Source organism: Molossus molossus, unplaced genomic scaffold (genome assembly GCF_014108415.1).
Source record: "Molossus molossus isolate mMolMol1 unplaced genomic scaffold, mMolMol1.p scaffold_m16_p_12, whole genome shotgun sequence".
NCBI lineage: Eukaryota > Metazoa > Chordata > Mammalia > Chiroptera > Molossidae > Molossus > Molossus molossus.
Genome location: NW_023425347.1, coordinates 94,742,576 through 94,755,282, shown reverse-complemented (window position 1 = coordinate 94,755,282; position 12,707 = coordinate 94,742,576). Strand labels below are relative to the sequence as shown.

At 61.6% G+C, this 12,707-nt stretch overlaps 1 protein-coding gene across 3 annotated transcripts in view; it reads left to right on the top strand.

Moving 5' to 3' along the window:
* The window catches only part of PLEKHM2 (pleckstrin homology and RUN domain containing M2), a 40,713-nt gene that overhangs the window by 26,765 nt on the left and 1,241 nt on the right, over window positions 1–12,707 (top strand). The window contains exons 7-19 of one of the 3 annotated variants that reach the window (XM_036256915.1): window positions 830–889; window positions 3,703–3,928; window positions 4,916–5,758; window positions 6,181–6,250; window positions 6,379–6,469; window positions 6,981–7,045; window positions 7,219–7,307; window positions 8,100–8,232; window positions 8,959–9,149; window positions 9,550–9,615; window positions 11,129–11,288; window positions 12,007–12,183; window positions 12,250–12,366. In XM_036256915.1, coding sequence (XP_036112808.1) covers window positions 830–889; window positions 3,703–3,928; window positions 4,916–5,758; window positions 6,181–6,250; window positions 6,379–6,469; window positions 6,981–7,045; window positions 7,219–7,307; window positions 8,100–8,232; window positions 8,959–9,149; window positions 9,550–9,615; window positions 11,129–11,288; window positions 12,007–12,183; window positions 12,250–12,366 — 2,288 coding nt within the window. Of the gene's footprint in view, window positions 1–829; window positions 890–3,702; window positions 3,929–4,915; window positions 5,759–6,180; window positions 6,251–6,378; window positions 6,470–6,980; window positions 7,046–7,218; window positions 7,308–8,099; window positions 8,233–8,958; window positions 9,150–9,549; window positions 9,616–11,128; window positions 11,289–12,006; window positions 12,184–12,249; window positions 12,367–12,707 lie in introns of those variants that run through there. The other 2 variants (XM_036256916.1, XM_036256917.1) reach the window with 2 other exon arrangements.

Here is a 12,707-nt window from a genome sequence, read left to right as displayed (position 1 = left end):
AGGGGTGGGGAACCTTTTTCCTGCCAAGGGCCATTTGGATATTTATAACATCACTCCCGGGCCATACAAAATTATCAACTTAAAAATGAGCCTGCTGTATTTAGCCAGACTCATTTGGTGAGGTGAGTGATGTTAGCTGGGATTGATTTCGAGGGCCTTATGCAGCCCTGGGGCCGGACGTTCCCCACCCCTAAGTTAGGCCTCCGTGTTCTTTATCAAACTGGCTGTTTCCCATCTTCATCCCTTGTGGGAAACCAGGTGGATTCATCCCTGAGCCCCAGCTCACCCCCAGGGAAGGGGCTCCCCAGCCTTGCATCAGCATGGAAACGCTGACCTTTTTCTTTATTTCGAACTGTGCCACGGGCCATGCCCCAGGGAGAGGGCCGTTACTGCCAGACTTGCCGTTAGCAAGGGTTGCTTTGCTCCCTGTGCAAGACGAAGGAGGGCAGGGCCCCTGGCGGCCTCCGAGAAGCCAGAGCCACGGGCCTCGAAGGAGCAGCGCCCCCATCTCAGCCGCTGGGTCCGCAGGCAAGGAAGGCCCGGGCTAGAAAGAAGGTCGGGTGCAGGGGTGCTGGTCTCTGCCGGAACCTGGCTCTCTGCCCCCCCCCCCCCACCGGATGTCTTCCTGGCGGGTCAGAGGCCACTGGGCCAGTGCCTGAGCTGAGGCAACTGGGGTCCTAGTAAGTCCCCCGAGGTGGGTTGTTAGACAACATGTAGAAAGTTTAATGTTCTCCTCTCTTGTTTTCTCCCATGTCTCCCGCCCTATTGCCCCTCCCGCCTGTCCCTCCCCGGCCTGTTTCTAATCCTCAGTTTTGTCCCATTTCTGTAGATTATGATTTTGGAGATGTGTTTCCAGCAGTGCCGTCTGTACCCAGCACAGACTGGGAAGGTGGGACAGAGTCCGCTCTTACCCTCTTCTCCTGTTTTTGCTATGTCTCCATGCCAAGCTTGCTGCATGATTCAAAATCAGCTCGTTATTTGTAATAATGTCAATGATCGTAATGAAGCCAAGGCTGGTGTTCTGACAGATGGAATTCTGCAGGAGGGAGCGTGACCTTTAGCCCGAGGCAGATCCCCAGGGCAGGACCGCTGCCCTTGTGCAGTGGCCCTGTGGGGTCACTGAGCGACTGCTTTCCAGGTGCCGGTCGGTGTGCTGGGGCGCGGGGAGCCGCCAGCATGTGGGCCCTGGAGGCCTGACCCGGCCAGCGGAGGCTCGTTCCGGAGAGCGATGCCTTTGAACCTGCGGGTGGAAATTCCTGCAGGTCAGATGCATTCCTGTGTCTGAAGCATCAAGCAGCAAAGGCAGAGGGTTTGGTTCCTTCAGTCCATTCTTAGTGGCTTCCTCTCAGACATTTTTGAAAGAGACTAAGGTCCAAATAAGGGAAATTGCCCCTGTACAGATGAAACTTCCTACTGGGAGATTCTCTTATGTTTCAAAGCAAATAAATGAAAATAAACTCCGTCCACCCTCCCATGGCGTCCACTAGGCGGCAGTAATGCTTGAGCGTTTTCCTGCCCCCACTTCTGGGCTTGTGAAAATTCGAGAAGCTGTTCCTTCCATTCCCGCGATCACTCAGAGCACAGGCACGTTTTGGAGAAGGTTCATGCTTCCTCCTGAAATCTGAGGCCATAAGCAGACCCTGTGTCAAAGACCCTCTTGCCCTTTGGGCCGCTTCGCTCAGGGTGGAGCGAGGGCCCAGCCTCTGGGAGGGGGAGAGACAGGCACCTCCCCACGGCTCCAGAGCTGGCCCCTCGTTATTAGGGTCGTGATCTCTGAGTAATGGACAACCAGTGATCTCTTCCCGAGGCATGGGCGTACGAAATTGCTTGAGTTTGAGGGAAATAAGTTGGCGTTGGGGAAAATGAGTTACGTCGTCTGGCATCACAGAGCCCCACGTCTTAGCTGAGGTTAGTTTGACGTCCAGAATTCCATCGCGACATCACGTGTCCTCTCAGCCTCTCTTGCAGCAGACATGCCGGCATTGACATTGCCCCTCTGGTTCTAACAACTAACCACTCTCCTGACCCAGCTACTTGTGCCTGCTGCAGTTGCTTTACAAGCAGGGCCTGACCTCCCTCTGCAGCCCTGCAGAGCTCCCTGTGGCCTGAGACCTAACAGCCCAGTCACACTGCTTGCTCGGCTGGGCTCCAGGGCAGGGTGAGATTTGTCCCAGCAGTGATCTCCTGCCTCCGAGTTCCTTGAGCACCAAAGAAGTCCTGAGCCCGCCCCGACTGCTTGCCTGGGAAGGTCTGGTCTTCTCCTTGGACCCAGAGGGAAGCAGGACACGAGGGCAGCTCCAAGTCTGGGCCCCGGGGTGGGGGTTGGGTGGGTGTTCCGTGGTCCTTGGCTCCTTTCAGGACGGGCAGGTACCCCAGCCTTGACACCCACCACGTCCGGTGGTCTGCTCGCTCACCTCTCGGACTCCTCCCCTGACAACTGCAGGTCTCCAGGGGCTAGAACAAGATGTGTGGGCTTTGCAGGAACCTTTTCTGAGACCGAAGGGCAAGGTTTTCTGCATCTGTGGTCCCAGGACATGAGAAGAAAGTCTCCACCTATTGCTAGTGTTTTTCTGGCAGAACTGACGATCGCTTTCAGCCCCTCATTTGTCCTTATATTAAAAGACAGTGACATGCTGTGTCAGCAGACAGCTGCTGCTAGTTCCACTAGGACGTTGACAGTAGTTGGGCCCTCCCGGGCGAGGCTGAGGGTGGGAACATGCTTGCCATGTCTCCTGGGCAGATAATGGCCCGTAAGATGTGTATAGGGTGGTAATGGAGCGTGAACAGCCCGTGACCCAGCCGTTGACCCTCACACCGGCTGTTCCAGCAGCCGGGCCTCAGTCTGCTTGGGCAGCTCCCACCTGCCACCAGATACATGTCCCGGGTGCTGTTTCCTGCTGGTACTTCCTGTTCCGGTGACCTGGGGTGGATCCTTTAGGTAGACCAGCACCTCCTCCCCACCCAAGGGGAGAGCCTCGGGGGCCTGGGGGCCAGTGAGGCCTTTATGGGGCACCTGGTCCTGCCCCCCGGAATGTGCAGGTGGGTTGTCAGGGAGAGAAGCAGCCACTGAATGGCCCACGAGGCACTGTTGGGGGACAGCCACTCTGCACACCTTTCTTGTCCCCGTCACATCTCATCCCCTCTCCTGTGCTCTGGCCCCTTCTCTGTCCTGCTCCACGTTCCTCACCCTGGGGCTCCCTCTCAGCCTCTGCTCCACTCCGCACCCCTCATTTTCTATGATCTCTGTTCTTTCTTGTTCCTTTTTATCTGCCTTTGTGGGGGACCCTTCAGAGGACTTCGGGTATCTCAGCCCTGCCAATGCCTTGTGCTAAAGGGGCTGCTGGGTGCCCCTCACACCCTCCGGGGGAGGGCTGTCAGGTCAACCTGAGAGGTGTGTGGCCTCTTCAGGCACCAAGGTCGCTGTCCTCGAGGGGCTTCAGCCTGGAGCTCTGAATCAAATTTGCCCAAATCGCTGTAGCTCCCGGGCTTCTGGTGGTGACGTGGCCCCTCCAAGTTGTGCTTACACCACAAACCCCACGTCCTGTAGGGCTGGGGCTTCTACTCTTGAAACGGGGCCACCCCAGTCAGACTTCCCTGTGGGGAACTCCCCTGCCTCCCTCATGAGAAAAGGCATGCTTTGGGGGCTGGGTCCCCGGATGGTGTCTGACGGGCTGGGCTGCCTCCTGTTTCCTGTCCTCCCAGACGGAGACCTCACAGACACTGTCAGTGGTCCTCGCTCCACTGCCTCGGACCTGACCAGCAGCAAAGCGTCCACCAGGAGTCCCACCCAGCGCCACAACCCCTTCAATGAAGACCAGGCGGAGACCGTCTCCTCCTCTGACACCACCCCTGTGCATGCCACCTCTCAGGAGAAGGAGTCCCACACCCCCGAGCTGCCAGACACCTGCACAGAGCTCGAAGTCATCAGGTCAGCGGTGGGGGGGGGGGGGGGGGAGCATCTTGGTGACCATTCTGTCATCACTTTTTAGTCCACACGGGTAGTTTGGCATCTTCCCAGAGACGAAGCACCGCCCCCTTCCTTGGTAGTCCTTTGAGCGGGAGGAGACAGCAGGCCTGGGAGACCAGAGGTGCAGGCAGCAGCCATGGCTGGCTGGGCGCATCTGTCCAGTCCACCCCAGACCACAGAGCCCTGCAAACCGGACTGCGTTCCAAGGGAGTTCTTAGACGTTAAAGCACCATTTCTGAGATGCGCACTACTTCGGGTTCGGCATGGCTCGTTCAGGAAAAGTATCTTTGACATATCAGCAGGAACATGGAAGGGGAGGTGGAGGCGGATGACAGTTGGGGAGCTCCCGGGCTCCCTGACCTCCCGGCTCCTGCTCTTGAAACTCTCGCTCTGAATGAGAAGTGCATGGGGCCCCTCTTCCACGGGCTGGTTCGAGTCCAGAGCAGCTTGAGCCGCTCAGTCCTGGGGTCACTCAGCCAGGCCCACTGCAGCCAATTTGGGACCAAAGAGTGGGTGCCAAGAATTTGAGCCCAAAAGACTACACTTCTGGTTGAATTGCCCATGATGATACCTGATGGGGAGTGAGGTCAGCTCAGGGTCCACTGCCCACATCCTAGGGGAGGGCTGAGTAGAGGCACCATTGGTCTGACTAACCATGGTCTGTTCTTGCCTGGAGCGCAGCCAGCTGCATGGCGGACCTGCTCGGGGGTCCCCCTGGCTGCTGCCCTCGGCGCCGCCTCAGGCTGGTCCCTGCCTCTGCCAGCCATCGGCCTGAGCCGCCGCTGCCCCAGCCCAGGGCCCTGCACCCAGCACTGCCCAGCAGCACTGAAGCTCTGGCCATGCCCTCAGAGGTCACGCACCCAGGATCACCTCCTTTGACCCCACCCATCAATTTCCCTCAGTACTGTGCTGCTCAGATGTTCATTTCTCCCATCATTTCTGTCCCAGGGTCACCAAGAAAAAGAAAACTGGTAAGAAGAAGAAGACCAGATCAGACGAGGAAGCAAGTCCTCTTCACCCAGCCTCTGTCCAGCACGCCGGCGCCAGGAGCGGGGACGGCGACAGCCGGGTCAGCAGCCCAGGCCTGGGGCGGGGCTCACCAGACACCACCTTTGCTTCCCCCCAGGAGAAGGGGGAGGGGCCCGGCAGCACAGCTGAGAGCAGCGAGCGCTCCGAGCCCAGCCAGATGGGCCTGCTCATCCCTGAAATGAAGGACACCTCCATGGAGCGCTTGGGGCGGCCCCTGAGCAAGGTCATCGACCAGCTCAACGGGCAGCTGGACCCTCGCACCTGGAGCTCCCACATCGAGCCCCCCGACCAGCCCTTTCGGACCGGCTCTCCGGGGGACACCCCGGAGAGGCCGCCATTTTGTGACTTTAGTGAGGGGCTTCCAGCCCCAATGGACTTCTACCGCTTTACCGTCGAGAGTCCAAGTACTGTTACATCAGGTGGCAGCAACCATGACCCTGCAGGGCCTAGCCAACCGCTGCATGTTCCTGGTAGCCCTGCGGCTGCTGGCCAAGAAGAAGCGGGAGGAGGAGGAGAGGGACAGGCGCCTCCACTCCTAGAGGACACCCTGGAGGAGGCTCAGGAGCCAGAGACCCAGGAACTGGAGACCCAGTTGCCCCCAGTCGGTGAGGGGCTTGTGGCTGAGCAGCAGCCTGGGACCCAGGAGGCTCTTTGCCCGCTCAAGCGAGACCAGCCCAGCCCGTGTCTGAGCAGCGCTGAGGACTCTGGGGTGGATGAGGGGCAGGGGAGCCCTTCTGAGATGTCCCACTCTGCAGAGTTCAGGTGAGCAAGGCTGTCTGTGCTGCTTGCAGGAGACACTCCCAGTCCTTGACGCAGGGCCACCGGTGTCTGTCCCCCAAATAAACTCCGTGTAACTCCCGCCAGACCTAACCTGGGCTGGGAGGTAGGAAGGGTTGTGAGCTTCCCCTCCCTCATTTTGGCTCCTGGTTGGGGGCAGAGCCACTATAACTGCACTGCTTCTGGGTGTCTGAACCGCCTCCGGGTGCCTGTACCACCTCTGGGTGCCTGTACCACCTCCGGGTGCCTGTACCACCTCTGGGTGCCTGTACCACCTCTGGATGTCTGTACCGCCTCGGGTGCCTCTATCACCTCTCTGTATGTGCATCTCCTCTCTGCCTGTCTCACCTCCCCCACCCCTGCCCCAGCCTGACACCTGACCCTCCCCACACTTGTCCCTCTCACAGAGTAGACAACAATCACTTACTCCTGCTGATGATCCATGTGTTTCGAGAAAACGAAGAGCAGCTCTTCAAAGTGAGTCCCAGGAGCTGAGGAGTGAAGGAGAGCCCGGGCGGGGAGGGGCGGGCCCACGCGGAAGGGGAAGCCCGCTGCCCGCCGCCCAGGCAGGGGCCATGGTACCCGACTGTCTGCTCCCCCCGCAGATGATCCGGATGAGCACGGGGCACATGGAGGGCACGCTGCAGCTGCTGTACGTGCTGCTCACAGACTGCTACGTCTACCTGCTCCGGAAAGGTGCCTGCCGCCCCCTCCCCACCCTGGCGTCTCGGCTGCCTGGGTGTGGTGATGAGAATGCATGCCTTGGTGTTGCCAGCAGTCCCAGCAGCCCCAAGACCTGAGCCTGGAGCCTCCCTCCAGGAGCACCCCTGTCATTCTCCTTCAGATCACAGGGCACAGATGGGTCTTCTGGGGAGAGGGCCCAGGTCTTAGAAAATGGGGCAGGAGCCCTGGCCGGTTTGGCTCAGCGGTTAGAGCGTCGGCCTTTGGTCTGGAGAGACCCGGGTTTGGTTCCCGCTAAGGACACGTACCTCGGTTGCAGTTTGTCCCCTGCCCTGGTTGGGTCGTGTGGGTGGCAGCCACTCGATGTGTCCCTTTCACGTCGATGTTTCTCTCTCTCTCCCTCCCTCCCCACTCTATATGAACAAAATATCAAAAAATGTCCTCGGGTAAGGATAAAAAGAAAAGAAAAAAGGAGGAGGCCAAAGAGGCCCCTGTGGGTAAGAAGCATTGGGGTCTCCTCTCCCAGGGGCCACAGAGAAGCCATACCTGGTGGAAGAAGCCATTTCCTACAGTGAACTTGACTACGTGTCGGTGAGTTCAGGCATCACAGTCCGTGTTTGCTGTGGGGCCCAGCCCTCTGGAGCGCTGCCTGGTGGAGACCCAGGGTGCGCGTCCTCCCTCCCAGCTGGCTCTCGGTCTGGCACAGCTGCCTCCGCCGGGCAGCGGCCAAGCCCTGCGTGCGTGTGAGCTGGGGTTTCCGGCAGGTGGGCCTGGACCAGCAGACGGTGAGGCTGGTGTGCACCAACCGCAGGAAGCAGTTTCTGCTGGACACGGCTGACGTGGCCCTGGCTGAGTGAGTGACGCACCCGCCTTCCCCTGCACCGGAGAGGGCATTGGCCACTGGCGTGCCTGTGCCCTGGGCTCCCCACCCTCGGGGCTGGGCAGTGGCCGTGTCATGCGAAGTGAACAGACATGCTCCCTCTGGACTCTTCGGTCTAGTCAGAGAGGCAGGAAGATGAACAGGCATGCTGACCGTTTGACTCGTGGTCAACACAGGCGACTGCTGCTGGACTGTGGCATCCCGCCCCCGCCCCCGCCCCACACGAGCTGCATGTGATAAGATCATACTGCTGTTCAAGTCCAGCCGCATCCCCGTGTCCAGTCTTCCCTCACTGTCTAAACCCAAGGCCCGCCCGGCCGGTGTGGCTCAGTGTTTGAGCGTCGACCCATGCACCAAAAGGGTCACCAGTTCGATTCCCGGTCAGGGCACATGCCCAGGTTGTGGGCCCGATCCCCAGTAGGCGGCGTGCAGGAGGCAGCCAATTGATGTTCTCTTTCATCTTTGCTTCTATCTCTCTCTCCTCTCCCTTCCCCTCTCTCTAAAATCAATAAAGAAAAAAATATTTAAAAAACCCAAGGCCCCTTGCCCATTGGGAATGTTAGGCTTTTTCCCAGTCCCCATCAGATGTCCACGGACTGCTGTTACATCATGGCCCCGCCCGCTGCCCTGAGCCCTGGTTCCAGCCAGGTCCTTCCCCCAAGTTTCTGTGACCCAGGCAGGCCAGGAGCCCCCAGCAATAAGCCTTGTCTGTTTGAGAGGTGGAGCCCCCCAGGCCTCTGACAACAAACCCCACTCCCTATGCAGGTTCTTCTTGGCTTCACTGAAGTCAGCCATGATCAAGGGCTGTCGGGAACCACCCTATCCCAGCATCCTGACCGATGCCACCATGGAGAAGCTGGCACTGGCCAAATTCGTGGCCCAGGAATCTAAGTGTGAGGTAAGAACCTGAGGGGGGGGCGCCCTGGCCGGTTTGGCTCAGCGGTTAGAGCGTCGGCCTGCGGTCCGGAGAGACCCGGGTTCGGTTCCCGCTAAGGGCACGTACCTCGGTTGCAGTTTGTCCCCGGCCCTGGTCGGTCGTGCGGTGGCAGCCACTTGATGTGTCCCTTTCACATCGATATTTCTCTCTCTCTGTCTCTTCCTCTCTCTCCCTCCCACTCTATCTGTACAAAAAATGGAAAAATGTCCTTGGGTGAGGATGAAAACAAAAACAAAAAAACAAAAAAACAGATTCGCCCTGGCCGGTTTGGCTCAGCGGTTAGAGCGTCGGCCTGCGGTCCGGAGAGACCCGGGTTCGGTTCCCGCTAAGGGCACGTACTTCGGTTGCAGTTTGTCCCCGGCCCTGGTTGGTCGTGCGGGTGGCGACCACTCGATGTGTCCCTTTCACACTGATGTTTCTCTCTCTCTCTTCCTCTCTCTCCTTCCCACTCTACCTGAACAAAAAATGGAAAAATGTCCTCGGGTGAGGATGATAAAAAAAATAACAGAACCTGAGGGGTGGATGTTTGTCCCTGAGACACCAGCCCTGGTATCAGGGTCAAGAGGTACAAATAGAGGTCTTTAGCATTTCTCCATCACCCCTCCACGTGGGGTGTGCCCTTGCTCCCTCGGGGGCCCCTCCTGAGGCTGACCCAGACCTCGCCACTGTCCACTGCCCCGTCCCTAGGCGACCGCTGTTACTGTGCGCTTCTACGGGCTCGTGCACTGGGAGGACCCCTCGGACGAGTCCCTGGGCCCTGTCCCCTGCCACTGCTCACCCCCTGAGGGTGCCACCACCAAAGAAGGCATGCTGCATTACAAGGCGGGCACCTCCTACCTGGGCAAGGAGCACTGGAAGACTTGCTTCATGGTACTCAGGTGGGAGCCCCCGCAGCTGGGCCTCAGGCTGGGCCCTGAGGTTGGGGCTGCCAGGTCCCCGCAGGGAGCTCTTTGCAAGGGTCACTGATGAGAAGGGCGCAGTGGGCGGCTCCCTCCTCCACAGGGCCTCGGAGGACACAGCCCAGGGTAGGAGAGCTTCTCGGTAAAGCCAGCCATCTTTGGGGCCCACCCAGGGGCTCCCACCCCATGCCACCCCAAAGAAGCCTGCCTAGAATGCCTCAGGCCGAGGCCTGGGCCGGGCCGCCCCGAGCTGTCCCGGGAGTGCTGTCCCTCCTCACCCGCCCTGCCACACGGGCAGCCCCCCTGGCCTCGGGTTCTGGACTCCCCCGACCCCCAGTTCCTGGGCAGGCCTCACCCCTGCCATGTTGTGCCTCTGCAGCAACGGGATCCTCTACCAGTATCCCGACCGCACCGATGTCACCCCCCTGCTCTCAGTGAACATGGGGTGAGTCCGAGCACTGGGCTGGGGAGGTGTTGGGTCTGGCCGAGCCCGGGGCCCGGGGCGCCTGCTCCCCCTGGCTTGAGCTGGCTCTCCCTCGTCAGCCTAGCCCTCCCTGCACCCCACTCATCCAGCACACCTGCCCCCTGGCCTGTGCCCCGTCCCGGGGTCCTGCCGAGCTCTGAGGACTGCAGAACCGAAGGGTGGGGAGACGGAGAGCTTCCTCTCGGGGTCGAGAGCGTCTGGCCTGGAAAGGGTCCGGTCTGCCGGGGGGGAGGCAGCCCCCAGTCTGCTAGGGGAGGGGTCCCCAGTCTGCTAGGGGAGGGGTCCCCAGTCTGCTAGGGGAGGGGTCCCCAGTCTGCTAGGGGAGGTGGTCCCCAGTCTGCTAGGGGAGGGGTCCCCAGTCTGCTAGGGGAGGAGTCCCCGAGTCTGACAGGGGAGGGGTCCCCAGTCTGCTAGGGGAGGGGTCCCCAGTCTGCTAGGGGAGGGGTCCCCAGTCTGCTAGGGGAGGTGGTCCCCAGTCTGCTAGGGGAGGGGTCCCCAGTCTGCTAGGGGAGGGGTCCCCAGTCTGCTAGTGGAGGCGGTCTCCAGTCTGCCAAGGGAGGGGTCCCCGAGTCTGACAGGGGAGGGGTCCCCCAGTCTGCTAGGGGAGGGGTTCTCAGTCTGACAGGGGAGGGGTCCCTCAGTCTGACAGGAGAGGGGTCCTCAGTCTGACAGGGAGGGGTCCCCTAGTCTGACAGGGGAGGGGTCCCCCAGTCTGCTAGTGGAGGCGGTCTCCAGTCTGCTAGGGGAGGAGTCCCCGAGTCTGACAGGGGAGGGGTCCCCCAGTCTGCTAGGGGAGGGGTTCTCAGTCTGACAGGGGAGAGGTCCCCTAGTCTGACAGGAGAGGGGTCCCCCAGTCTGCTAGGGGAGGCGGTCCCCAGTCTGCTAGGGGAGGGGTCCCTCAGTCTGACAGGAGAGGGGTCCTCAGTCTGACAGGGAGGGGTCCCCTAGTCTGACAGGGGAGGGGTCCCCCAGTCTGCTAGTGGAGGCGGTCTCCAGTCTGCTAGGGGAGGGGTCCCCCAGTCTGCTAGGGGAGGCGGTCCCCAGTCTGCTAGGGGAGGGGTCCCCCAGTTTGCTAGGGGAGGGGTCCCCCAGTCTGACAGGGGAGGCGGTCCCTTCTCTGGGGAGCTCCCGAGCGGACGGGAAGATGGACACGCACTTGGAGAAACCATCAGGCCTGTCCAGGGACGTGAGGACGTACTGGCCTGGGAAAGCTGGGCTCGGAGCTGGCTCTCAGCCCTCGCCTGGCCGTGTGCAGGTGTCTAAAAGGGTCGGGCGATTCTGGACATGAAAGGTGTTGCAGACAAAGGCGTGGGCTGCCCACTGGCTTCAAGCCTTTCCTGAGAGCCAGGGGGTCCGGATTCCTTCTGGTGTCCCCACCCTGGGACTGGGCCGGGCCCCGCGCCTCGGACCGCCCGGGCTCCCACCCTGGCCACCCCTGCCTCCTCGCTCCGCTTCACCCCCTCCTCTGGCCCAGGGGGGAGCAGTGCGGCGGCTGCCGGAGGCCCAGCACCACGGACCGGCCCCACGCCTTCCAGGTCATCCTGGCCGACCGGCCCTGCCTGGAGCTGAGCGCCCAGAGCGAGGCTGAGATGGCCGACTGGATGCAGCACCTCTGCCAGGCCGTGTCCAAGGGGGTGAGCTCCTGCTCCACCGGCATCTGACGCCCGCCCGGCGGGGTCCCTTCCCACACCCACACCAGTCATGGAGCACCATGAGGGCCCAGGGGACAGCCCAGGAGCAGACCCTGGCGCTCAGGGCCTCCTGTGCCCGGAACTCCCACCGGCACCCCATCCCCACTGTGGCCCGGAACTCCCACCGGCACCCCATCCCCACTGTGGCCCGGAACTCCCACCGGCACCCCATCCCCACTGTGGCCCGGAACTCCCACCGGCACCCCATCCCCACTGTGGCCCGGAACTCCCTCCGGCACCCATCCCCACTGTGGCCCGGAACTCCCTCCGGCACCCCATCCCCACTGTGGCCCGGAACTCCCACCGGCACCCATCCCCACTGTGGCCCGGAACTCCCACCGGCACCCCATCCCCACTGTGGCCCGGAACTCCCACCGGCACCCCATCCCCACTGTGGCCCGGAACTCCCACCGGCACCCCATCCCCACTGTGGCCCGGAACTCCCACCGGCACCCCATCCCCACTGTGGCCCGGAACTCCCACCGGCACCCCATCCCCACTGTGGCCCGGAACTCCCACCGGCACCCCATCCCCACTGTGGCCCGAGGTGGGCAGCGCCTGCCTGACTTCCGGAGGGAGGGGCGGGAGGGCTGGCGGCCCAGACGGGACTTCTGATGCCGACCACCTGCTGGAGCTCCAGCTGGCTTCTCCCGCCCTGCAGGTGATCCCGCAGGGGGTGACTCCCAGCTGCATCCCCTGCTGCCTGGTGATCACGGAGGACCGCCTCTTCACCTGCCACGAGGACTGCCAGACCAGCTTCTTCCGCTCCCTGGGCACCGCCCTGCTGGCCGATGTCAGCGGCGTCTCCACGGAGCCTGGCCGGGAGTACTGCGTCTTGGTGAGTGGGGGAGGGGGGCTGGCCCCGCAGAAAGGGGGCTGCCTGCTCACCCGGCCCTCTCCCCAGGAGTTCTCCCGGGACGGCCAGCAGCCCCTCCCGCCCTGGGTCGTCTACTTGAGCTGCACGTCTGAACTGGACCGATTCCTGTCTGCACTGAACTCCGGGTGGAGAACCATCTACCAGGTACCTGGTGCCCAGGGCCTGCGGGGCAGAGCTGTTCCCTAAGGACAGGAGCCCTGTGTGGCACAGATGGAAGCAGGACTTGGGGGCCTTTGGGACACACCTTTCCTGCACTCCGGGCCAGACACGAACGTTCAGGGCCAAAGGGCAACCCTGACTCCCAGTGAGTCTGACTAAGCCAGAAGTGGAACCCAGGACACGCCATCCCTGACCTCCTTGGTTCCATTCAAAGAGCACAAATTAGCCCTGGCCAGTTTGACTGAGCGGTTAGAGCATCAGCCTAGGGACCAGAGGGTCATGGGTTCGATTCCTGGTCAAGGGCGTGTACCTGAGTTGCAGGTTCA